General features: G+C 40.6%; 1 protein-coding gene across 3 annotated transcripts in view; it reads right to left on the reverse strand.

Annotated features, from left to right (window-relative positions):
• Positions 1–2,187: 2,187 nt before the first annotated feature.
• Positions 2,188–25,034, reverse strand: part of CTDSPL (CTD small phosphatase like) — an 83,874-nt gene continuing 61,027 nt past the window's right edge. For all 3 annotated transcript variants that reach the window (XM_054192023.1, XM_054192025.1, XM_054192024.1), the window contains 5 exons: positions 23,106–23,207; positions 17,436–17,492; positions 9,975–10,067; positions 8,154–8,339; positions 2,188–6,230 (listed from right to left, as the gene is read on the reverse strand). In XM_054192023.1, the coding sequence (XP_054047998.1) occupies positions 6,105–6,230; positions 8,154–8,339; positions 9,975–10,067; positions 17,436–17,492; positions 23,106–23,207 (564 nt within the window). In that variant the 3' untranslated portion in view covers positions 2,188–6,104. The remainder of the gene's footprint in view (positions 6,231–8,153; positions 8,340–9,974; positions 10,068–17,435; positions 17,493–23,105; positions 23,208–25,034) is intronic.

Raw genomic sequence — 25,034 nt, forward strand, 5'->3', positions numbered from 1 at the left:
CGCGTCTACATGAGTAAATTAAAAGGCGGTTGCAAAATTAAACGATGGCAGTCGCACAGAGAAGAGCGGTGGGAGGGACGACAGCAGCACAGGGTCTACCCAGGTGAAACAGCCGTCACCCCAAGATTTCCCTTTGCTGCCGATTTAAGCAATGACCAAGTCTAACCTTTTCAAGTTGCGGCGTGGGAAGGTAACTGCAGGCGCAGACCTACTTTACTGAGTCAAATCAATCTCTATTAAGTCCAAGATGTTTGTGTATGTCCTGTGCTTCAGAAATGCTGATTAAGGTGGCATGGGGCAATTAGAGGACAACCTGCTCCTCAGCGCAGCTCCTTTTAAATACCACTTGAGAAGGCTTTAAACAAAACGCGGCTGGAAGCTTTTCAAGTTTGAGTTTGCCAACCTGTCCAAACCAATTTATTACCCAAAGATCATTTCTTTTTTTCCAGTAGCTCCAGCAGAACCAACAGAGGAGAGTCCAGGAGAACGTTGCCTGGTCTCCTGCCAGCAGAGCTGGGTTGGTTGGAAGTCTGTATGGGGAAGGTCGCTTGCCAGGACAACTGCTGGAGGTGGCCTGCCAGGACAACTGCTCTTCCCACCTGGAAGAGCCCTAACCCATCTTGCAGGGAATTTCGGAGCAGTTGATTTTCCTTCTGAGTCAGAATGCACAAAAAAAAAAAAGGCAAAATAAAATAATATTGGAAGGCGTATGCAGAGAGGTACATTTATAGACTGTGGTGGATTCAATTTTGCAAACACTTGCTCTCAATCAGCTCGGATGGAACAGTATCCTTCTCACCACTATAAACGAGCCGTTTTATGAATTTTGACATGCTTGTTTTACTGAGTGAAAGAAAGGCATCTTTATCCTAAGTAGCAGCTAAGGAGATTGGTAAAACTAAAAAGAAAACCACCAAAAACCCTAAAAAAAAATAAAATATGAAAAACCTGAACCCACCAGTACAAAGTAGAGGCAGTCTGGGTCATTCTAACTGATCACAGGAATAACTAAAAAATATTTTTAATTGCAACTAATGTGCTATCTTCCGCCAGCTGCATATTCGATCAGGCCTGAGGTTTTTTTCTGCTCGTAAAGCGCTAATAATATGTGCCTTTTCCTAGAAAGGAAGGCCCTGCCGAAGTCTTACTGTGTCAGATGAAAAGTCCCAAAATAGACTTTCCAACCAAATAAAGTGTTTTATTCAGATATTCATTTGGATACGGCAGCGATGTTAAGAACAGCTATTCAAGTAGCTGCAGTAAAGCCCTTCAAAAAGGAGTCACACAGCTCTGAGCCTTGAACAAATTGTTGTATGATCTCATCCACGAGATGTAAATAGCTGGAACATCTGCCAGAGCCCACCCTCCCGCCCCCCCAATTTATTTCGCCGAGTTCATCAGTAGTTCAGCAGCTCTGTTTGCACGAGCAGGTGCCAGGGCAGCCCACGAGGAGCCCTTCGCACGACTTCGCAGAGGAGAGGAAGAGGAGGGTGGAACAGAGATGGGTGATTTTACTATCACGGATGTGCGTTAGCAGGAATCAAGTCTCTGTCGAACTCAGGCAGTGACTGTTGCTGAAGGAGAAGTGCAGAAATTCTTTCTTTTCCCCCAGAGAAGTATTACATGCACGAGTAACTGTATTGTTAAAGTTTTGTTTTTTTTTTTTTTTTTTTTTTTTTTTATTTGTGACAGTAAAGAAACCATTCAATACCTGATTGACAACACTTCTCTCTCCTGAAAACACTCATATGGTATCTGTAGTGTTTCTCAAGTATCGCTGGATTGTTCATTGCATTAAAGTGTAAACAGCTCCATTATTAGAAAAGAAAAAAAAAAAGAAAAAAGAAAAAGAAACATTTCCATCGCTTACTCCTCTGTTAAGAGCTTCCCAATAGATCTTTAACAAGAAACAAACAAAAAAAAAAAAGTCAGCTGGATTTCTTACAATATGTGAAACAGAAAACTGACAGCTGGTTTTGCATAGTTAGCCCAGAGATATTTTTTTTTTTTTTTTTTTTAAACGCAATTGCCCCACGCAAACCTCACCTGCCCTCCTGGCCCCACAAAGGCATAAATCACAGCACCTTGGAAATCAGAGGCACAAACTTGTTTTTGTTTTACAAATAGGGCTGTGCGGTACTGTGTTTTATTAGTTTAAAAAGAATCTGTAAAACATAGGATTACGTGTTTGTAAATTACATAGCTACAGATTATTATTATTATTATTTTTTTTTTTTTACACTGAAATTTCAAAAGCTGCAACATCAGTACACACCAGTGTCATTTAGATACTTTATTGTCCCCAACCAGTCTAATCAAAACCATGCTGTGATAAAGTGATTGCGTACACTGATAACCAAATCTCTTCAGGTGTTGAGCTTCTTCCATGTATAACTTTGCTGCTTAAAGAAGATTAAAGGGCAAAACAAATAAGACAAATTATCCTTCCAAAGCTACCTCAATGAACACAGCAATATTGTACATTTGCTACCATCTTCCGTCCCAAACCTGCCACGCTTCCTGGTGGTGAACAAGGATTCTGCGCACAGCCCTAGTTTACAAATGGCAATTTAATCGTAACACTTCAGTTGAATTTCAAGAATCTAAGGCATTCTGCCTTACAGCTTTAATTTAAAAATACCTATACAGGCAAAAACCCTTTTTTAACCCGACATAAAAAGGACAACGGAACTTCAGGCCAGGCAGCGTTTCTTCAGCTGAACAGAATGACCGACTGGAAAAGGCTTTTTAATACTTCCATAATACCCAGAAATAGCATTGAAGCCCAGGGTTTATAACAGCCCTGGCGACCTGCATGCATTAACTGCACTTCAAAATACGCAAGAGATTTAGGAAACAAGTATTTCTTCCTATTGTAATTTTTAAAATCTTGTATTTAAAATACAATCAAATACCCGTATTGCAAATTTTACAAACATTCCACTCATTGTCTGACTTTATGGACAGAACTATATTGCTTTGTTAAAATCTAGAAACTCTAAATACACAGCGCTATGTATATCCACGCAAACCTGACACTTGAAATTTCAAGTACGATGACAGCGTCAAAATAAACAACTGGGATAGTTTGATCCCTTTGGCCAAATTTGAATACCCAGGGAAGTCCAAACCTGACCGCAGAGCACTCCAAGTTCTATTTCAATGGGAACGAGTTTAAAAAAAAAAAAAAAAAAATTCATCAGAACTTACAGAAAATACTCTTAAGATACTAACAGAGATCAAAACCGTTGCTAAGTTTTTCACGTTTGTATTGTCAGCAAGCGTTGTTTTAATGCTGTACTAACTTAAAATAAGGTGGGTTTTTTTTTTTAATTTGTGGATATCAACAGCCAAAATAAACACTACGGAACAAGTACAGTTGTACAGAACATCATCAGAACCGTTCTTCCAGAGCCTGATGCAGAAGTTCCGTTGTCCATTATATGTGGATTTTAAAACAATACAAGACACTTTAATAATCAACATTCATTCACAGACTTAAGGCAACTGGTTCATGAAATCGCTGCTCTCATAAATGCAAACTAATGACATGGTTCGTCTCACCTACAACAGGTCACAACCGCTAAATGGCAATGTCTCGGTGGGGTTACTTATTGTCTAATTGGAAGATTGTTTGGTCTAGTGCTAGCGAGAAAGTCTTTGAATATTTTCAGCCATTCCTATCATACCTGCACAACTAACTACAACCTGAATACTTCCCTGCAAACCGTGTTTGAAGCCCAGCAGCCACCAACACAGTTGAAAATACTGCTCAGAGAACAACTTTTTTGGCAGCTTACAGTTTCGTTACTCTGAAGTCAGATACAAAAAAATTAAACAATCTTAAACTGAAAGTAAACGTTAATGGACTAACCAGAATCCATACGTCTTTTTTTTTTTTTTTTTTTAAAAACGATGTAGGTTGTATTTGTTTTTTTTTTTTTTTTTTAATAAGTTTGACAGTTTTGTCTTTTGTTGTGGCACAGAATAATACAGTACTAAGGGTAATGCCAACCGGTAGGAAAACAAAACGGTGATGCCGTACAGACTCACGAGCGTGACGGGGCTGCCTCTGCCATCCCTCGCGACGAGACCGAGCTGCGCTGCAAGGGGGGGGCACGTCCTCTCTCGGTTTGACACTGCCCCTCCGACAACCTACTCACTGCCTGCGTAGGCTGGCCTGCCCGTCTATGAATGAATTTGTTAAGCTGCTTCACCCGTGCTATAGACAAGGATGACAATATCCCAGTCCATCGCAAAAAAACTCCCCCCCCCCCCCCCCAAAGTCATCAAGACTTGTCAAGAAAAACAGAGAAGGCCAAGGGGGATTTACCATTCAGAATTTAGCACTTGGCTAATTAGAAGCACCAACTACTCCATTTAGTTTCCTCTGATGACAGCCAAACATAGCTGCAATTTTTAACGTTTGTAGATTTCTGGTGTGGAAAATAATTAAAAGGTGACACTGGAAAGGAAACAAAATAAATAAGTAGGTGTGCCTTGTTCTTCAAAGGCTTAAAATATTTAAAAGTTATTCTTTAAAAAGGGCACCAGTGACACTACAGAAGATGCTAAGGAGGTTCTCAGATTCAGAGATGAGACTTACTCAACTCCAAAGCCAGAGGACCACTTTTAGTCTAGGCTGGCAACTTCTGCCCTTCCAGCAAGACTCGATAAAGCTGTGCCTTACGCCTTGAGGAGGAAGAAATATAAATCAGAGATGTGGGAAAAATACTGTTTTTGCATTTTTATGTACCAAAGAAAGGAAAGAGCTTCATCCCAGTATAAAAAACAAACCAAAACAAAAAAAAAACCCAATAAAATTTCCTTTGCAGGTCACCTTTAACTGAGTTTTCTGGTATATCAGATACCGTAGGATTAATACATGGGGGTGGGTTATGAAGCCTGCCTTTTGTTTATTGCCCAAGTTTGCAGCTTACAGAAAATGTTTCATAGCACAGGCACAGTGGCAAAAACAGTATAACAGCCGATGGTCAACTCCATTTGGTGAGTATACAGTAGCAGCAATTAAAAGAAAAAAGTACTCCAAACAGCTCAATACAGATCCAGCTTACCCAGATGGGTTTGGGTTTTTTTTTTTGTGTGGTTTTTTTTGTTTGTGTGGTTTTTTTTTTTTTTTTTTTTTTTTTTAAGAAAGGAATCTTAAACTAATAAATAGATCTCCTCCACATTCTCCCAAGATAATAACTGGTTTTCCAAAAAATGAGAGGCATGGCAGTTGTGCGTAAGCAGAGACAATAGAACTTAATCTGTCTAGAATAAAAGGTGCTTTAGATCTATTAGCCACCTTATTTTCTCAACGCCATCATTCCCTAATACTTCAACAACTGCAGATATGTTCAAAACTGTGCCCAAAATCATATCAGTGAAACAACCATGTAATTAACCCAAATCACCCCTCCCACAAACGCTTAAACCTTCTGAGCATGACAAAATGTAATACATCTTAATGTCACTGTGGAGACAGGAACCCAGCATCTTTGTTTCAACTTTTTCCTTTGTTATATATTACAGTGCTCTATAAAATTTTTCCTTTTTCCTTTTAAAGCATTTAGACAATACAAGACTAAAAGATGTCTGGAAATACGTCTTATACAAAAATGAATTTTTTATCTTAAAATAACATTCAAAAAGGCACTTCATTCTGTAAGAAAAAATTCAGAGTCAGGTCAACTGCTCTAAGCAGGGGGGTAAAATTGTCTGCATAGTGGGAGGGGAAGAAAGGGAGAGAAATTCAACTGCTGAAATACAAGCTTCTTTTTTTGGCATGTTTTAAGAAAAGCTGATCCAGTAAAAGATGTCCATTTATGAAATTCATTAAAAGAGTCCCATTTAAAATAGCTTCTTTTTTTTTGTTTTTCCTTTAAAAAAGTAGTCTGAACACATGACCTTAGGAGTCAGGCTTCTGAAGGCTTAATAGCATCACTCGTGATTGTCCTTCGTGTCCAATGTAACAGGAAGATCAAGAGTAGCACTTCTGACAGGGGTGACCTCCCCAAAGCTTACATTTGAAAGAGCTGAAAAAGATGGAGACAGCCTCTAGCAACTGCAATCTAGTAGCAGAAGTCAGTCAAAGTTAAGGGCTACCTGTTGCAGAGTTTATGAAGCATACTGTAAACTTCTTCCTCTTTGCTTAGTCCTTCAAAGAAAGGAATAAGATCTAGCAGCTCTGTGTCTGTCATGTCATCAAACCAGGACTGCACAGGCACCTGAAACGAAGCAACCGATAAATATTAAGATGACTTCATGATGTGAAGAACGCGTGAGCCTATGTAGATGTCCTGTAATACTCTTTGCCATCACAGTAAGGCCAAGTGCTCGTCATTAGCACGATTAGCAGAGAACAAGGTTCAAAGTCCACGTTCTCTAGTATGCAACATGAACCCCAAATCCAACCATAAAACAGTTGACCTTCCAAATCCAACTGTAGAAGAGTTGACATGCAGCTGATCTTCTCCTACGTGTCCAGGTAACCTACATGACCCACCACTGGGCAGCTCAATTTGCTCTGCCTCCTTGATACTCAGAATAGACTGGAAGGAAGATACGAGTTATGAAGCTGTACTGACACTTTATTTACGGGCAAGTCGTCTTTTCCCCTCTAAGGATTATGAGCGTGAGTCACTAAACATGGGCATGCAGCAACAGCCCCTGCTGGCACGAGGTTGCGGAGGAAATATTTAAACAACGAGTACAGAACAGTTCTCTGATAAAAATGTAAGACCTTGAGAGCGGGTTCAAAAAATAATGCATATAACAACACTTCTTAAATATGTGGGCTGGATTTGGGGAAGGAGTTCTGTGTATCTTCACTATGGAAGTACACTGAGGTCTTTTAAAGACTATTTTGGATCTTGTTACAAGCTCTGCTTTCTGCAGAGACTCAAATATCAGTTAGCTAACAGCACTTTTCTATACATGATTAAACCACACTGACAAGGCCCTTAATTTCATCTCCCAAATCTACAGCTCATTATTTTCTTGGCAGCGAATTCCGAGATACCAAATGACGATCTGGATCAGGTTTTTAATTTTAACCATGAACATAAATTAGAGCTACAGCTCCTGGTCATTATAAATAGCAACTTTAACCCATGTGTGGCACCAACCAGAAAAATGTTTTCACCCAGTCATTTAGGGCATCTCAGGATCAGCATCTGATCTTAAAAGCCGACTGCTGTGAGATAAATAGCTCACGTAAAAAAGAGAAAGCTATTCCAGGGAGGTGGGACCATGCAAAACAGCGTCCCTAATAAAAATTTCCTATGTTAACAGTTCACAAAAAAGGCAGCCTAAAACCACCAAAGAACACATTGCACAGCCTGGTTGTTCAAAAGTCAGTAGATCTGAGGGGAGTTCCAGCTTGCTATCCTGGCAGCTACAGAACAGATGTGAGCATCTGTACTGACTGCAGCAACGGACGGAGCCAGTGCCAGACCATCCCATCACAGCTCCTGGAGCGGACACGAGAACACACCGTGAAAATGCGCGTTGCTCCTAATTATTCTCCCTTGAAGTACTGTTGCCTGCCTTTTGTCCTTAGTCCTAAAGCTCACTGAACTGATTAACTAACATTTCTAATTATGAAGCCAGTTATCACAAGAACACTTAAAGCAGAACACAACAGGATCTTGATTTTTTTTTCCTTCCCCTTAGCTACAAATACAGAACTCAGATTGTAACCAGTAAAACATTAACTATCTTGTCTAATAAATATTTTTGTTCACACAATGAAAAAAGCTGGAGCACCAAAAGCAGTTCAAGTAAACCATCCTTTCCGTAATCCCCGCTCCAAAGAACAAAAACCATGCTGGAGGGCAGCTTCACTTTTTAGAGTTAGGTTATTCAGGTTCTCTACCGCTCGGTATTTCTCAGAAGTACCGGACTTCGTGCCAAAAGCTAAAACTGAACGCAGATGAACAGTCACGACTACGACACACTGTCAAGATCAGTTTGCCCTAGTCCTTCGCCATTCGGCAGCGAATACTAGAACCTACCCACCTGCGGTCTAGGAAAATACAGAAACTCATACGGTTAGCATGCTGAAAGGCTACTTTCTGAATCAGAAAGTCTGGGCAAGGACCAGAAAGATAAAGTTACGCTCGAGTACTTCGAATACTAAGAATACTTACTGCATTTTCAGGATGGAAGATGTAAGATGCAGGAGAATTATCTACTATAATAACTTTACTCAGCTCACGTCCCAGTCGACTCAGATCCTTCACATAATTTCCTCGGTGGAAAACACAGGATTCTCTAAAGAGCCTTGCCCTGAACACACCCCAGCGGTCCAGTAAGTCGGCTACTGGGTCTGCATACTTAAAAACAGAAGTTAGAAACATGAAGTTAGCAATGTGCAAATAAGGCTAATTCACAGAACCATACAAAGAAGGGACACAAAATCACTTCAGATAAAATGCCCTTTCTTCATTTTCTTCCTGCTCCTCGTTAATTAACTTACACGCCTGCAAACCTGAAGTGATTAATAGAGAGATAACGCAAAAGTAGGACGCTTATCTTTCTATGGAAGGCTAACTTGCCCTCTAATGTTTTCTGTGATTTATCAATTAGCTTTTATTCTTGGGGCCAACTTACAGTTACCCTAGAAGCTGATGGATCCGGCGATCTCACCTATCATTACCATAAACCCAACCAACACTAACAGAAAATCTATAGAAAGCCATTTGCACAGCTGATTCATTTCCACGTGCCTCAGAAAATAAACTGCCATGAAGGCATCTGAGCTTGATGAAGCTTTTTCAAATGATGCCCATGGAGCCACCAGGTCAGTAGGGATCTTAAAATTACCAAATTGCACAATTGGGCCATAAAAGATCAAACAAAGCTGTTAGTAGGAAAAGCACCCATCTGCAATACTAGGAAATTCTCATTTTATATATGATACTTTAAGCAAAGAACAGCTTAGATTCCCGCAATTGATACAAACTGTCTAAGGAAAAGTATGCAGAGAAATCAGAATGTGAAATAGGCACGTACTTGAAAATGGCTTTTTAAGTTACAACTTATTTTTGCAGGACAGGAGTTACCATTACCTATATTTTAAACTGAGAAACAAAATTGATGTCAAAATCAATCATCTCTTGACTACGAAAACTGCTAGACATCTAACTGCAGTATGAAATTGGTCCATTATTTAGGATTTTCACAGTGTGACTGAACTGAACACGGTAAACGGAGTGCTGGGAAGGATTCTCCGCTAAGGCAGCACTACATCAGACCAAAGGGGGTCCTGTCCCCTTCCACCATCGCTACATTAGGTTGGAGTAAAAGCTTACTATGCTAGAGTACTATTTAGAAATAAACAATATAATTTTACAAACAAGACACCACAATTACAATACACCAAAAGAAGTGAAGAACTTAAGATGTCTACTACTGTAACATCTACCACAAAACTACCCACGAGGTACTACTGCTACTGGAGACCAGAGGGCACAAAATATTCCTGTTGACGTTTCAAGCTTTACAGAGCGTCCGATTTTCTAACTCCAGATTGCAACTGCACCTTGACAGAACAAAAACGTCTTCCGAATTTCCCTACGCAGTAAATTTCTGAATCATCAGTTGATCGTGTAGATAGTGTTAAATACAGTGCCTTTTATTTCATGCCCAGCTTTAATACAGTGCTTTACTTGCACGCTATTTGTTCTAATTTCTCACTATAACCATGGTAACTTGTAAGCCTTTCATATTGGCATTATGAGCAATGCATGGAGGCTACATTATGAGACAAGCCCATATGTGATGGTGTTACCATGGAAACACTTACCCACACACTAGCAGACAAAGTACACACTGTCAGACAAAGAAGCAGAAAAGAAGGGGAAAAATTAAGATAGTACCAACTGTGGAAATAATTATCCATAGAAAACCCAACCAGAAGTCCACTGACCAGCATCGTAAGGCATAACGAGATGAAGAGAGGAACAAACCTTGGCTAGACTGGCTGTGAAGAGTACACATTCAAAGAGCTCTCCCATCCTCTGAAGAAACTCATCCACGTGTGGTCGTTTCAATACATAAACCTGGAATGACAATGACTATTTAGGTCAAATGGTGCTGAAGGTAAAAGGAAAGGGAAAAAAAAAAAAAACCCAACAAAACCCAAACCCAAACACTCCTGTAATCCTAGCACTTGAAGAAACAAAAGTTAACATGGAAGCAGTTCAAATGAAATGCTGCAAGGGAAAAAGAAAAAGTATACAAGATAAAAGTAGACATCCAGTAATGAGATGAGTAATGAGAGATTTGAACGCGTGTGCTGCCAAGACTCATGCTGATTATGCAATTGCAAATACTGTGCATCATCTGGAGCGATGCTTCTTGAAAAATCTCATTAAAGGCAAAGACAGACAGTAGGGCTTCTCGAGAAGCCAGGATTCAGATCTCTCAACCGTAACGATTTTGGTGCTGGTGTCTTTAGTCCTGAAGAGCTTTACAGAAGGAATAAATCTGATGAAACCTCTATGATGACAGGAATTGCACAATAGGGAACTGTTTTCTTCCTGTGGCTAATTCTTTCATTTTTCAAATTCCAGGCGCTAAGTACCATATCTCACCAGGGACAGTTATCAGTCATCTGGCTCCGCAGAGAGTTTTCACCAAAAATTTTCATAGCACCATGCAGAACGTCTAGCAAATGGCTGCTTTCAAAACTCGGTGGCAAAGTCCACAGCATCTTCTGTCGTGACCTCGCCATAAAGATGGTAAACGCTCAGGATCTCTCTCCTCTCGAGCAGCTTGGTTTCAGCATCGCTATCGCGCCTTTTTGCACCGACAACCCTAGAGGCAGCTCGGCTGCCTACTGTCAACAACCCGATTAATAGATACAAGAGCCTCCCTGCCTCTCTTTTCAGAGCAAGCAAGACGATTTGCCTTCACAGAGAACACCAAGATAAGATAACGGCTGCTCAGAAAGCTTACAAGTAGTTCAACAATCTACCGGGAAGCTGGAGAAGGGAGTCTGCTTGAAAAATATTTATCCATCTTGTTTGCAGTTAGATTACAAGTTTGAGAGAAAACACTGGCAGCACTTTATCTCCTTCGTTTGGCAAATAATCCTTAATACTGGAAATTTCAAGAGGAGAAGCCTGGCGTAGAACTGAATTCAGGAAGAATTGCAAGACCGATGCCATTTCAGGAATTTCTTTCTTTGACATCGAGAAGTAGATTAACTGTATGTATTTTACTAGATTCATATTAATAGAGAGGTAAAAACATAAGGCATCCAGAGAAAAAAAGGCCGAAGGAGAAAAATATGGAAATGCCAGCTTGAACTGAAGTGGACCAATCAAAGCCTTTAGCAAAAGAAGACAAAAAAAGTTGCATAATAGGGACTTGAAATTGAAAACCTAAACCTGAAAGCAAACTTTTATTAAAAACATATATGATGGAGCTGTACCTTAATGACTATGGAGCAGAAATGTTAATTACTTTTCCACTTTACGCAGCATATCGCTCATAGTCAGATGACTTGATCTGCTCTAAGTTACGCTATGAAGTTTACCTAAACTATTTCTGGTCCCTCAAATTCAAACAATACAGTCAAACTCTGATACAGATAACAATTTATAACCCAGATTATTTTTTTTTATTTTTTTTTAAACAACCGCAGCAGCACCTAACCAATCAAATAAACGTGACATTTTATGAATTAGAGACAGTTAACAGATGCCCTTCAATGCCGCTCTCTTTCCAGATAATTACAGCAAAGTTTCCTGTATTTCATTAGGCACAAGCCAAGTAATTTCCTCTCCCGCAACAATGCAATTAATTTTGCACTTAAATACTACTCCACAAAGTTATGCCGTAGTATTTTCTTTCCAAAGTACATCTTCTATAAAGACACAGGTAGAAAGACAGTTGCAGTCCCTGTGTGTTTGGGTACCCAGAAAGAGCCTGACTTGCCAGTTTTAAGAGGAAAGACAGCAGGAAGCAAGTTAGTCCTTAACTCTACAGTTCATTATGAAGTTTTTAATTATTTAACCTTTAATTATATTCCTACACTTATTTTTGAGGGCACAAAAAGGACACCCCAGTGTCTTAAAGTCATTCTCGGACAGTAAGTGCTGGAATTTAGTATTAATTTTCCCTTTTAAAACCTAGTGTTTTCAGCCACAGCAAAAGAAGTCTCCTCTTCACTCTCCGTCCCTATCTACGCCCGTGTCAGTGAAGTATTTCCACTTGGAATGTAATTACAAACTCCAAGCCAAGGATATGTATGAACTTTGCTGCTTGCAACATAACCCACCTCCTCCATAAAGAGAGCATACAGTAAATCAACCCCGCAGCCACAGACCGAGAGCTCCTTAACCGCAGGCTTGTGGACAGGAATGGGCTCAGAAATGCAAGTATTTGCAATATGCGCTCTTTTGGCAATTTCTAGGTCTCCTAATACTGCAACTAATCAGCATTAGCTGTAAATACACCGCGTTTTAAGTTGTATTGTCTCCCTTCTGCAGCTTAGATCTCCTGATCCACCACGAAGCACCCTCAGCCTCCTCTACTTGAGTTTTCTCTTGCTGTTTTGCCTCAAATCTTACCTACTGGGCTCTGGCCACCAGATTCGCTCCTCATGTTAAATGCCTTATTAATAATAAATGCGATCTCTTAGGATGAGGTCTCACCAAATGTTTCCCTTAATTCTTTCCCTATCTAAACAATTCCTTTGCTTTTTTTTTTTAAAGTTTTTTTTTTTGTTTGGTTTTTTTTTTTTTTTTTTTTTTTTTTCAGAACAACATATCTCAGTACTCTGCACAGTTACTCCCCTTGAAGTTGTTGCTTTTTGAGAAGTCCTACTTCGATCCTGGAAGCAACTGCAAGCGTACTGGTATCCTGGGCTACAAAATCTCTTTGGTTTACTTCACATAGAAAGCTTTCTTCAGCTGACAGCGCAGCTCTTTTCTCCTCTTTCTCCTCATTTGGAATTTTTTCCCCCTTTACTTTGTTAGCGGCTGGACTTGCATCTCAATGCCGCATGGTTATTTGTGGCTTGGCTTTTTCCTCCTTTCCCTGATGTCTTCAGTTTAAGTCTGTAGACTAACTGGCTCCTGGCATTTTTCTGAGATTTATATACTGTCTTCAGGGCATTAAAAAAACAACCCACCAATCCTCCAGTTTTTCTGAATCGTACGCTCACTAATTTCTTCCTTATCACTGTAAGAAATTAGGGGAATACAGTCATTTTTTATTTTTTTTTTTGATTTAAAATGAACCTTGCTCTTAAAATGTTAAGGCACAAATCAGGCACTAGACATGTTTTCACAAGATTCTGTACTTACAGCTGCTAATGGCACAACACAAGTAATTAACCTTAATTGTTTTCAAGAATCTGGTATTTCCACGTACATTTTCTATACCTCAAAGCAGTCTTAACCTAAAAAAGACTCAGTATTTGTAAACCAGAAGAGAAACCCAGCTCAATTTTAATCAACTAATTAGGACACACAGAATTGCCTTTCAAAATCAGCTTTACATTAATGAAATCTTCAAGCAATGACCAAGTAATGTGTCAACGACAACTCGAGCTCCTGTTATCTCCCGTTTTGTGGGCTGGGTGCATCTTCATTACAGCAAGCAGAAAATAACACGCGTCCTTGAGCCTTGTCTCTCTGGTTCTTGCAGTTGTGGTCGCCTCCCAGTGCAAGTAACCAAGAATAGGCCAGCTAGAACGGATACAGCCTATCCTGGATTACTTGAACCAGGCCGCGGCCTGCTGCGGGAGAATTAAGGAATTCAGTCCTTTGTGGAAAGAAAGTTCATTATTCGAACAGCGTTTTCCCCCACCAATAAAAAAAACATTTTGTACATTACATTCAAAGTATACATCTCAAACATTTCCTTAGCTTTCAACAACTAAAAATAAGCAACTATTAATTTAATTAAAAACAAAACCAAACACTTAAAATCTTTTTTTCCCCTCAACACACAAATTACATTCAAGAATGAAGTTCCAAGTAACACCGAATCAAACTCTTCCTGGCCGCCCGCTTTACTCTTTGACACCGACAGCAAGGCACGAAGGCACTGCAAGTCGATTTGGATAAAAGACAAAAGACCACCATACCCTAAAAACCTTTACCCCTTGGGGATTCAAGCTATATTTAACGCACAGTTTCTAATCTGGGCGTTGCAATTGCGCTTGTTAAATGGGAAACACGCTCCGAAAGAGAGGATGTGTTCTCGCAGAAGTTACGCCAAGGGTACCAAACAGGTTGAACAGCTTTTCTCCAGCCACTACTTCCATCCTCAATAAACTTCCTCCAAAGCGCGTTCTCAGCGGCAACGCATTTCACGGGACTTCCCCCAGTTTCTCACTTACAATTTGGTAGAGGAGGGGACCAGCTCTGGTTTCCTTTTATTCAGAGCAGCAGAGGGAAAGGAGAGAACCGGCCAGGAGAGTGTCAGCTTGCGTTAGAGCTGCCCTTTTGTGTCCGTGCCATCGTTGCCAACACAAAGCGGGGGATTCATCTCCCGTCACTTCAGCTGCCCTGTAGACGGGCACAGTCTCTGCAGGCATCTAAGACCCACAACAGAAGGAAAAGAGAGGAACCTCCACACATGAGTTATTTCCTTGTAAAATAAAAATGACAGATTCTTTCTAAAGAGCAGGTAAATTAAACCAGAGAAAGAAAGACGGGAGAGGGACAAGGGGTGTTCAGAAAAGCTATTTTTTAATCTAGGGAAGCTGGTTTACCCAAGCACCCTTTAAGATGATGATCCGAATTGTCCTCTCTGTAGAAGAACAGGAGTTTCTCTGACCTTTAGATTATAAATAACATAAGGGAAAACAAACTCCCCAAACCAAAGGCAGCCTTTTCTGAATACCTCTGTTGCACAACAAAAAATTGCAACATTTACCACAAACAAAACTCGTTAGATAAGTCGTCGGTCTCAAAACTCTTTCAAGCGTGCAGCAACTGAATTTGCCACAGCTTGTATTTGTGGTATATGAGATCTGACGAATCTCGTGTAATTTCAAATTTCTTTCTGAATGGGCACTTCTGAAATGGTGTTTTCCATCTGTTTTCCACGGGGTTCTGTCTAAGGCAGAGTTCAAGTACAACAATGCTCTGTCAAGACAATCTCCTGCTGGATAAGACACCAGGCTTACGGATAAAGCAGGCAGGGATACCAACATTTCACACGTCCTGCAATATTTTAAACAGGTGGAAGTGTTTCCCAATGCCAATAATTAATCTCTGCGTATATAAACTGCTTAAGAAAATGGACTGGCATTATGCACGTGACAAATCCTGACAGATAACAAAAAGTTGTTATCTGCTCAAGTTCGTGCTCTAAGTGAACAAAAAAATTACAGGTCTGAAGTGGGAAGCGGTTGTCAAAGCTTTACAGCATGTGTGAACACTCAGACTACGCCAGAATGTCTGCTTTTGCCCTTCGGATTATCACAGTTAAATTATAAAGACTGGTGGACGATAGTACATTACTTTGCCTGCAGAAGCATTACAAACACAGGCACCCAAGACTGTGCCTGTTCTGCACAGCGTATAAATTACCTTTACTTCAAAGATTACAAATTCCTGACAATTAACTTCACTTCAACCACCCAGATCCGACTCAGATTTTTAGTTATTTTACAGATTAAGAACTTGAAATACAAAGAGATTAAGCAATTTCCTTGAAAATTATGCAGGAAGTCTCCGGCAAAGCACAGTCAGTCTCTGACTTCACTTGACCTTCTCTGTCAAGCGCAGCCTTCCTCCCATTCACGTTTAGGGTATGGACAAATCCGCGCCCTTTCACCACTTGTTTTTGTGTTGTTTTTGGTTTTTTTTTCCTTTTTTTTTCTCCCCCCATGCCTAACTGCATTACGTTTGGTGAAGAATCTGAAAGTCTGCAGCGGGGAACGGAAAAGCAACAGGCTTTTGAAGTGCTCGACTGTAAAACCCAAATAGTACTTTATTGGGTTTTGTTTCAGAATGTAAGTATATAATCTTGACAAGCTAAGCGATGGCAATCCTAAACCATTCAAAATTGTTAAGCAACCAATTTTACTCCCTTTCAAAAGCATTCTAGCAAGTTTTAGGAGAGAAAATGTCCGTGTTACAGCACCAAACCCAAATAAAGCCCCATCAAATGAGGACAGACGATATCACAACATAAACCTCTCCCAAAACTCTCACGTGTTTTAAGCACTCAGCTCTGGTGAACATTACAGGTTTAAGTACCCTAGGTATTGAATTTCGCTACACAAAACAGGCACAGTGTAGAAACTGTCAAACAATTATCACTTTAAAACACATTTCAGTCCACTGACATTATTTAGTAATCAGTTAAAAAGTGACAATCACGCGGACGGTTTTCATAAAAGGAAATCAAACAAAACTATGAACTAACTTTATGATCTATCAATTGTTCCAAGATCAAAATATGAAACTATTTCTCCAAGTAAAAGTAATCCATACAAAAGACAACATTTCAAAAATTAAAGTATTTAAACCCCCCATTAAATTACATCCAGGGAAGACCTGCAACTCAATAACTGTATTATCTTTAACTTACAACAACCAATGAAAAAACTTTCAAACAATTTGCAAGATTCATACATCAGAAAGGTTCAACTTCACATTAACCAGTTAAACCCATCTCCAGCAAGAACTTTAATGTCTGTCTGAAGAGGAAAATTTACGGCGCTGTAATTTATTTCATTTAACGTTTTCAGAAACGACCACTGATTAACGGCGCTAAGATACATGAAGGGGACTGATTGTCAAATTATGGGTGGCTGGCATTCACTGAAAACCATTTCACAGAGTCTTAAGTGAAGCTCTTAAAGAATAAGAGATAAAAATTAAGTCTCCTTGCAATTTTGTCGAGACCTTTTAAAGATGCTGAAGTGTATAGAAAGTCCTATCAGAGGAACTTAAACTACTTGCCGAGAGAAGAGAGGACAGAACTTAAACGCAGATTGCCACAAAAACTGAAGAAATGTCTGTACTTCCTTAATACTTTTCTAAAGCTTTGTGCATACGAACTACCAACAGACACTAAAGCCAACTTATGTCCTGTTTGTCTGTGGAGGCAATGAGAAATGCAATACTGAAGTAGATTTTTCTGGGCCCAGCAACCTTTGAAAACCCATGCTTAGGTCCCGTTTGAAAGCGTTTTAAAATTGACAAGAGTGTCAAGTATTGAAGTCGTGGGAGAGAGATTCTGGAGAACTGAAAAAAGTTAAAACGGAGACTTAGGAGTTAGAAACGACAAACCGGCTCAAACAGGGATGCCTGCCTGAATGATCCATTCCTGAGCACACGGCTTTTGTATTTTGCAAAAGGACAAGTTATCGAATGTAAAGCAGCAAATGGAGAAAGACAACGCTCTGGGACACTGAGGACAGTGCCACTACTAGAACAAGGAACGCCAGCGCTTACCTGATGTATGGTTCCATCAATTTCAACAGGAACGATGAAATCAGCGTTGCTAATTGGCTAGAAAGAATGACAAGGAAATAAATCAACATTAAAAATACTATCATTAGAGGGAAAGTTTCAGAGGCGTAACAGAGAAGAGTACTTACTTCTCAGGAACAACTTAATAAGCATTATTAATTACAGAAATCCACTCTGCGTGTGTGCCCTTCACACACACGTCAGAAGCCTTACGCAGCCTTATTCACCGGGTATTGCGTTTCCCTGTTCCCTCATCTTTTCCATCTTCATACAATGTAAAACACTTTACTGCTTGAATAACCCCCACTACCAGGATAAAAATCTGTTTCGATAACTCTCTCATCAAGTCTGTGTGGATGATGACAAAGAAATTCAGCTATGCGCTTCGCATATTCTGCTCTGGGTCATCAATAAACAATTAATTAAAAATAGAGACAGTGGTAAAAGTAATACCTGAAGTTTATATTTGAATCAGGAGCTGCAACAAGACGCAAGTCATATAGTTAAAGATGTGACGCCTCAAAAGAACATGCTATACCAATCAAATTAATCATGTAAAACTGCATTTTAATTCAAAAGGGAAGAGCAGGAGCACTCTGTCCAGGTCCTTGAATCCATTTTTCTAGCCTGTTGAACACAACTTGTTTCTCAAGAGTTCACCGAGAAAAACTGTTGGTCAGGTGCAATTATTTTGGCAAGCAGGAAAGTGTCCTTGGAGGCAGCTGAAGAGTACATAGTCTATATCTTGGCCAGGCAGCAGCGGTAGCTGGGGAACACGCTGCTAGCAGCGTTCACGAGTTCAAATGGACATCACACTTGGCAGAATCCTTTGGTACCGTCATGCATGACATCCGAGATGAAAAAAAATATAATGTAAACATGCCCAGCTGAAGTCTGTAACTCACCCAATGATCTGCAGCTTGGAAATGGCCGAGATACAGAGCTGCCAAATATAGTTTTAACAGGAGTGATGAGCAGACAACACGCTTCATGGCCAACAGCCTAAAACAAAGGCTGGGAGTAGTTTGGCCAGTAACCAGTATGGCGTTACTAAGGCTGGAAAACATCTTTGCTCAGCCCTGTCAGACTTGCACAGACCTTCCCACCTGGTTTTCTGCATCAGCCAACAGACTGATCTCAAGTACCACCAAGGAGGTGCCCCTGAAGAATCTGCAAGACTAGAAACAGTCTTCAAATCCTTTCGGGAGGATGAGGGGGTGCCAAGGAAGCAGAGGAGCAGCCAAGGTAAAGAGACTGAGAAGCAGATCACAAACTGGTATGCCTGAAACAGGTGTTCCATGAAAATCAGTAGGAAAAAAGAATCCTGCAGGATGAACCTGACAGCACCACTTTGATCCCATTCCCTGGAAAAATGAGGTTCTAATTCCACTGTCAAACGACCTTCCTGCAAGGAGAGCAAAGTGACTGTACGAACTTATACAGGCAACAGCCTCCGAGTAGCGAAGAAATTAATGAGGGAGATGGTTTGGTCTGACGTCTGCAAGTCCTGTGTCAGAGAGCAAATGGGAAGCTACACTGAATCCACGGAAACCAAGCAGTACTGGCAACTAAACCTCCAGAGCAGCCAGCGCTGGAAAACTCAGAATCACAGAATCTTCATGGTTGGAAAGGACCCTTAAGATCATCGAGTCCAACCAAACAACCTACAATCTCTGCCACTAGGGCATGCCCTGAAGTGCCACATCTAGACGTTTCTTAAACACCTCTAGGGATGGTGACTCAACCCCCTCCCTGGGCAGGCTGTTCCAGGGCCTGACCACTCTTTCAGTAAAGTCATTCTTCCTAATGTCTAACCTAAACCTCCCCTGCTGCAGCTTCAGACCATTTCCTCTGGTCCTGTCATTATTCACCTGGGAGAAGAGGCCAACACCCACCTCTCTACAACCTCCTTTCAGGGAGTTGTAGAGGGCAAAGAGGTCTCCCCTCAGCCTCCTCTTCTCCAAGCTAAACAGGCCCAGCTCCCTCAGCCTCTCCTCATATGACCTGGTCTCCAGACCCCTCACCAGCCTGGTAGCTCTCCTCTGGACATGGTCCAGCACCTCAATGTCCCTTTTGTACAGAGGGGCCCAGAACTGAACACAGTACTTGAGGTGAGGCCTCACCAGTGCCGAGTACAGAGGCACCATCACTTCCCTGCTCCTGCTGGCCACGCCATTCCTGATACAAGCCAGAATGCTGTTGGCCCTCTTGGCCACCTGGGCACACTGCTGGCTCATCATCATCAACTCCATCCTGTTGATGACCACTATGCTAGTACGATCTAAAGAATTCCTCAAATGCCCGCAGATACAATCTAGATTTATTTTGGTTTTTTTTAGCTGATATCAAGCAATTTCCAAGATATATCCCCCTGCTTCTGTAAAAGACAGAGGGAGGCTCCTATCTGTCACCTGCATGAAGCCCCTCGGACAGAAGATATACTGCAGCATCTCTAACAGCCATCGAACAGGTACACGAAAATGTTCTGAAGCTTCACCTTAAATGAAACCCAAATGAACTGTCAATAAGACTCAGCCACCAAAGTTTTCAATGGGGTGCCAGTGCCGTGCATGCTTTGAAGAGACTCGCACGCACTTGAAGAACTTATATATGCATGACTCCCTTAAGCAAGGGAAATATCCTGTAGCAGCAGAAAAGGAATAGGTCACTGCGAGTTGCAAAGGTTTTGAAGCCCACTGATAAAAACACAGCTACTACTGCACCTTCTTAACAGGAGCAACACCAACCGGATTCTGGTTGTCAGAGACCACCACATTCTGTTTAGACAACCTAATTTTTGCTAACAAGTAAAACTCACCCTTAGACTCTGTAACACTAACCAAGCCGCTCCTAACCACTTATTTACTTCCCCCGCTTGTACTTTAGGTGCTACGTAGTTTTCTCGTTGGTGCAAGCGATAAGGAAGAGAGCGTGGACCGGGGTTCTGTGCTTCATCATGATGGGAAGGCCGAAGAAAAGCCTGCAGCACTTTGCTGGATAAAGGCTTCGGGGGCTGCGCATGTGAAGCACGTACATGTCCCGAGTGGGAACCACAGAGAGAGCGGTCAAAGAAGACAGTGTATTTCCACTGAAAATCTCCACTTCGGTCAGAACTGTTTCTATTTAATAGAATGCTTCAGAGTTTTACATGTTCTAAAAAAGAGTTTCACAGCCAGTTTTGAATATGACTACATTCCAGACTCACATGTGGTTTAATTCATTTTATACAAAACCATGTTTACATCTCTTTGATTTAATAATTTATGATTTTTGCTTCTATTATTGTTTTATGATGGGAATGATAACTATAATGTCTATCTATTCCTTTTTTACTCTTGCCAAAGCACCCCAAACTTTATTCCTTTAATATGCACTTAACATGAAAGACTAGTACCTCCTTAAAGCTTCACAAATATGCAGGGGCATAAAAAGATGAGAATTACCCTCCTTCAGATGTTGCTGCTTTCATGAAAGAGCACTTTAAATACTCTGCCTCACTGGTTGTGTTAAAAGAAAAAAAAGTTATCTGCATTTGAAATATGAAGCCTATTTCATAACAGAATTATGAATTCTAAAACATCACGTGTTTTAAATAAAGCCTTTTGTACTAAAAATCACAGATTTATGTATGCTTTTACAGCTTTTAAAGTAGTGCCTTGCCTGGTAAAGCACACATGTTTTAAAAGGAACAGCAAAAGTAACTTGATTATTCGGGCAAAGCACCGTGAGTACAGGTGCTAAAAGCCCTGGTCTTCTGGAAACGCATCGTATTTTTGATGACCCCAACCGCCTTAGGGCAGCCGAAGTATCTGCTTTTGTGAAACAAAATCCAAAGGGCACCACTGGACAGTGCCAGGCACTAAAAACTACAGCCATTTCCTCGGCTGTCTCTTACATACTCCCATCACAAGGCTTCACCTTTAAATAACGCCATCGTAGCTGTAAGACTCCAATACTGCAGGAATTCCAACGTTCGCCTCACAGTATTTACTTCACAGAAAAAAGGACCAGTTTTCCCAACACAAAACGTTATTCAGCGTTCAAGACTAAGTAAAATAACCTTTTGATTTGTCTTAAATCTCTATTTAACACCATTTAAATACCCATTAAATGCCATTTCAATAAATGGCACGATTAAAACGAGCCCACTAAGAAAAGACTCTGCAATAAATGCAAACCTCAATCCTACAAGAAAGAATTTACGCTATGTCAACCATTAAACGTGTATTCCTTGAAAATGGCTAAAAAAAAAAATTAATAACCACCTCAACTGAATCTCATTTTGTTTCAAAACCCAGAAAAAAATCACAGTACAAAGTTACCCTCAGCATTCAGAAAACAAACTTTCAGATAACGCTAAGTCCGATAGTTTGTTATTTTTATGTAAATTTAACTTTCAAATTCAGCTTTCCCTTCCTATTTTTGACTTTTGTTTAATTAGGAAGGCACGGTCCCTCCCTTCCCGATGCAGCTGTTTCCAGTCCCCCTGAAAAATTCTCAAGTTCATTACGGGTAGAGAAGACAAGGACCTGGCACTGAGGTTAAGAGGTTCCCGTACGCCACCACGAATTGTTATAAACCGTTAGGCACAATAAAGACAGAGCAGAATCTTAGTTTCAGTTTGAGGCACAGGAATATTTGTTCTAGCATCTCCATATAAGGTCTTCTTTAAGTCAACAAAGACAGGCCCTTGCCAAATTCTAACCACTACATGAATTATGGTTTGCATATTTAAATGCTGGCAACTAAATATTGCAGGATTAAAACGGTGAGTTTACGCTAGCAGTGAAAAATGGAGCGCTATCAAGACTGGAAGACCATAAAGTTGGTGGTATCTCTAGCTTGTTGCTAGTAAGGAAACACACCGCTGATACTTATAAATTCTCCACTATCAAAAGTACAAAACCGGCTGATGCTTTATCACGTCTGACATTTGCTAAGCAGAAACACGACCAGTGCTCTGAGCCAATGTAGGTTATTTGTGTTTCTGAATTCTCCTATTCTAACTTTAGCCCTACTTAACAATAGAAAAATACCACTACTTCCACCACATGCTGAATTCTGAAGGGTTATAAAAGTTGCTTCTACAAGATGACTGACTCATCAGCAACTCCTAAATGCTATTTGCTTTCCTGTTGTGAAAGCTAAATGCTTAAAAATACCTACTGCGATAGGGACAGCAGCCTGACACGGAAAGTGATCTTCTCCGGCAACAGAGCACAGCAAACACTGGTGCCCCAAATTTACTGTTTTAAGGTACATCTACCCAGCATAAAGCTATGCTGAATTCCTAGGCTAATTACGGCATCATTTAAACATTAAAAATAAAACCATATTTTCAGAGCAACAAGTTTTGTTCCTGATGATATACAGGTCCTTGTTGGAATAATCACCATTTACAGGTTAATTCAATCACCATTCCGGGCCTTGTCGCAGTCGGTGTGACTTTCTCAGAATCAAAAACCATAGCAGTTACCGTGTTACTCCTCTTACAGCTAAATTAGGATGAATAATCATAGGAGTAACGCTGAGAACTAGCAGTCGGCCCTGGGAGAGCCTGTAAGACTGGTTGATGTGTTAAGAGGCTTAACAGTTCCTACAACACGCACTGACGGGTTCAAGCTGCAAGAGATGGCTTTTGAATTTACTTACCTTAAATGAACTGTGCACTAAAGTTTCATCTAAATCAATGACCACACACTTCTTCCCATAGTCTGATGCTGTCAGTTCTGGCAGGAGGTATTTAGCTGGTGGCTAAAAACAAGAAGAAAAGAGGAAGACAACAACAACAACAAAAAAAAAAGTAAAACTTCTATTGAAAGGGCAACTCTTCTGCCAACATTACTATTCTAGCAGTTACTGGGAACTAAAATACATGACTCGAAGTTGAATATTTTTCTGGGCTCATCGCAAGTACAGGTATGGAAATTAATGGCTCATGCAATACCCATATGGACTTCTCCCCCCCCCCCCCCCCCTTTTTGTAAATGAGAGACTTGTTCAGAACGATCTCTAAAGCATTGGAAATGAAAATGGTAAACCGCCACCACTAGCTAAAAAATAACAGAGGAAAATAGGACATTTGATACAACGGTATCTTTTCCAGCGAGCCTATTCCTAACGTCTCAGGTCTGGATGCTGTTTTTATCCTATTTGCAGTCAGCGCCAGTTCCAGATGTATCACACCGAGGGACATTTACACAAATCATTATTTCTGCTTGCTACGAAAGACGCTGAAGTGGAGAAACAGACTCTGAGGGAAGACAGTGTTAATAATGTGATCTTCCAGGACATGTCTCCACTCTCATTTTTACCACTTTTGAGGGTGCTGGCCATGAGCTTTCATGTGAATTACGTTCCCAATCAAGGCAGTAAAACTGCAGTAGAGGAAGCCCTGCCAAAGCAGGCTCTCTACATTACGCTGCCCTCCCTAAAAATGGTACCAATTACAGGAATTGACAATTTTTCTGGAAGCAATGCAGACAGTCACATAGTCGTCTGATTGCTCATTTATCACTTTAACATCCCAACCTTCAATACAGTTATGTTATGCCAGACTTCGGCACTGGCTACGTCCCGAAATATCAGAAATGGGAGAGAACGTTTCCATTTAGAGCTGAAACGTTGCTGCCTCTCGCTTAAAAAAGGGGATTTTTTGATGAAGGAAATGGACTAGCTCTGTAGAAAAGTATCAATAGGGAGAAGCTCGAGACTGAGAGGAAATTAATTAAGAATTGGATACAGCACTCTAGCTTCATTCTGCTGCTATCTTTTTATCTGTTCAGACAACGTTGTTCTGGTGCGGATGCATCTATCATGGGTTTTGTTCTTTTCTACAGCGTTTTGCAGAGGTGCCTGCAGAGACCCCTCTGCAGCGGGGGGGTGACAAACGAAGAGTCGGACCCCCCCCCGCACACCCTCCGGCAGCAGGGACAGATTCTTCATTAACCGCTGACTGATTTCGGACATCGTCTTAAGTTGATAGATACCGGTCAATGATGCCTAGTAAGTTCTCGTTTAAATGAAGTAACTAACAAATGAGATTCTGGACTGAAGTAAAAGTGTCTTTAGCTAAAGTATAAGTTATTGGGGAGTTTCAGGAGCGCTCAGAGTGATTTAGTTCCTTACAATTAACATTAACAGCAGCTTCCTCAGCTACCAAAATGGAAGCTGCCTTGCTTATAAGCCACTTGTCTTAATACACTGTCTCTCAGCACAAATCTAAATGACCTTTAAGGAAAAACTGCTTAATGCCTGTACATACACGTCTGTCAGAGGAACCTAAGCAGACTGAAATGTATAGGACACCCTTTCTAGGTTATAGCCCTATGTATGCATTGCTTCCACAACTGCTTGAGCTCTGCCTTTGCTTGTCTGCAACTAGGACCAGATCTACGGAATTTAGGTTTTCCCCTCCTATTTCACAACCTAAAAAGATACGCAGGCGGCCCACCTCAATTTTTCATAGTAAGATCGATCCAGACTTGCAACCTAAATAGACTAAAAGCTTATTGAAAGGAAATCACATCCATTTAGAGACAATCTTCAGAACCCGCGTTCTGATACTGATTTCTTGTCTTT

Source organism: Rissa tridactyla, chromosome 2, assembly GCF_028500815.1.
Source record: "Rissa tridactyla isolate bRisTri1 chromosome 2, bRisTri1.patW.cur.20221130, whole genome shotgun sequence".
NCBI classification, from domain to species: domain Eukaryota; kingdom Metazoa; phylum Chordata; class Aves; order Charadriiformes; family Laridae; genus Rissa; species Rissa tridactyla.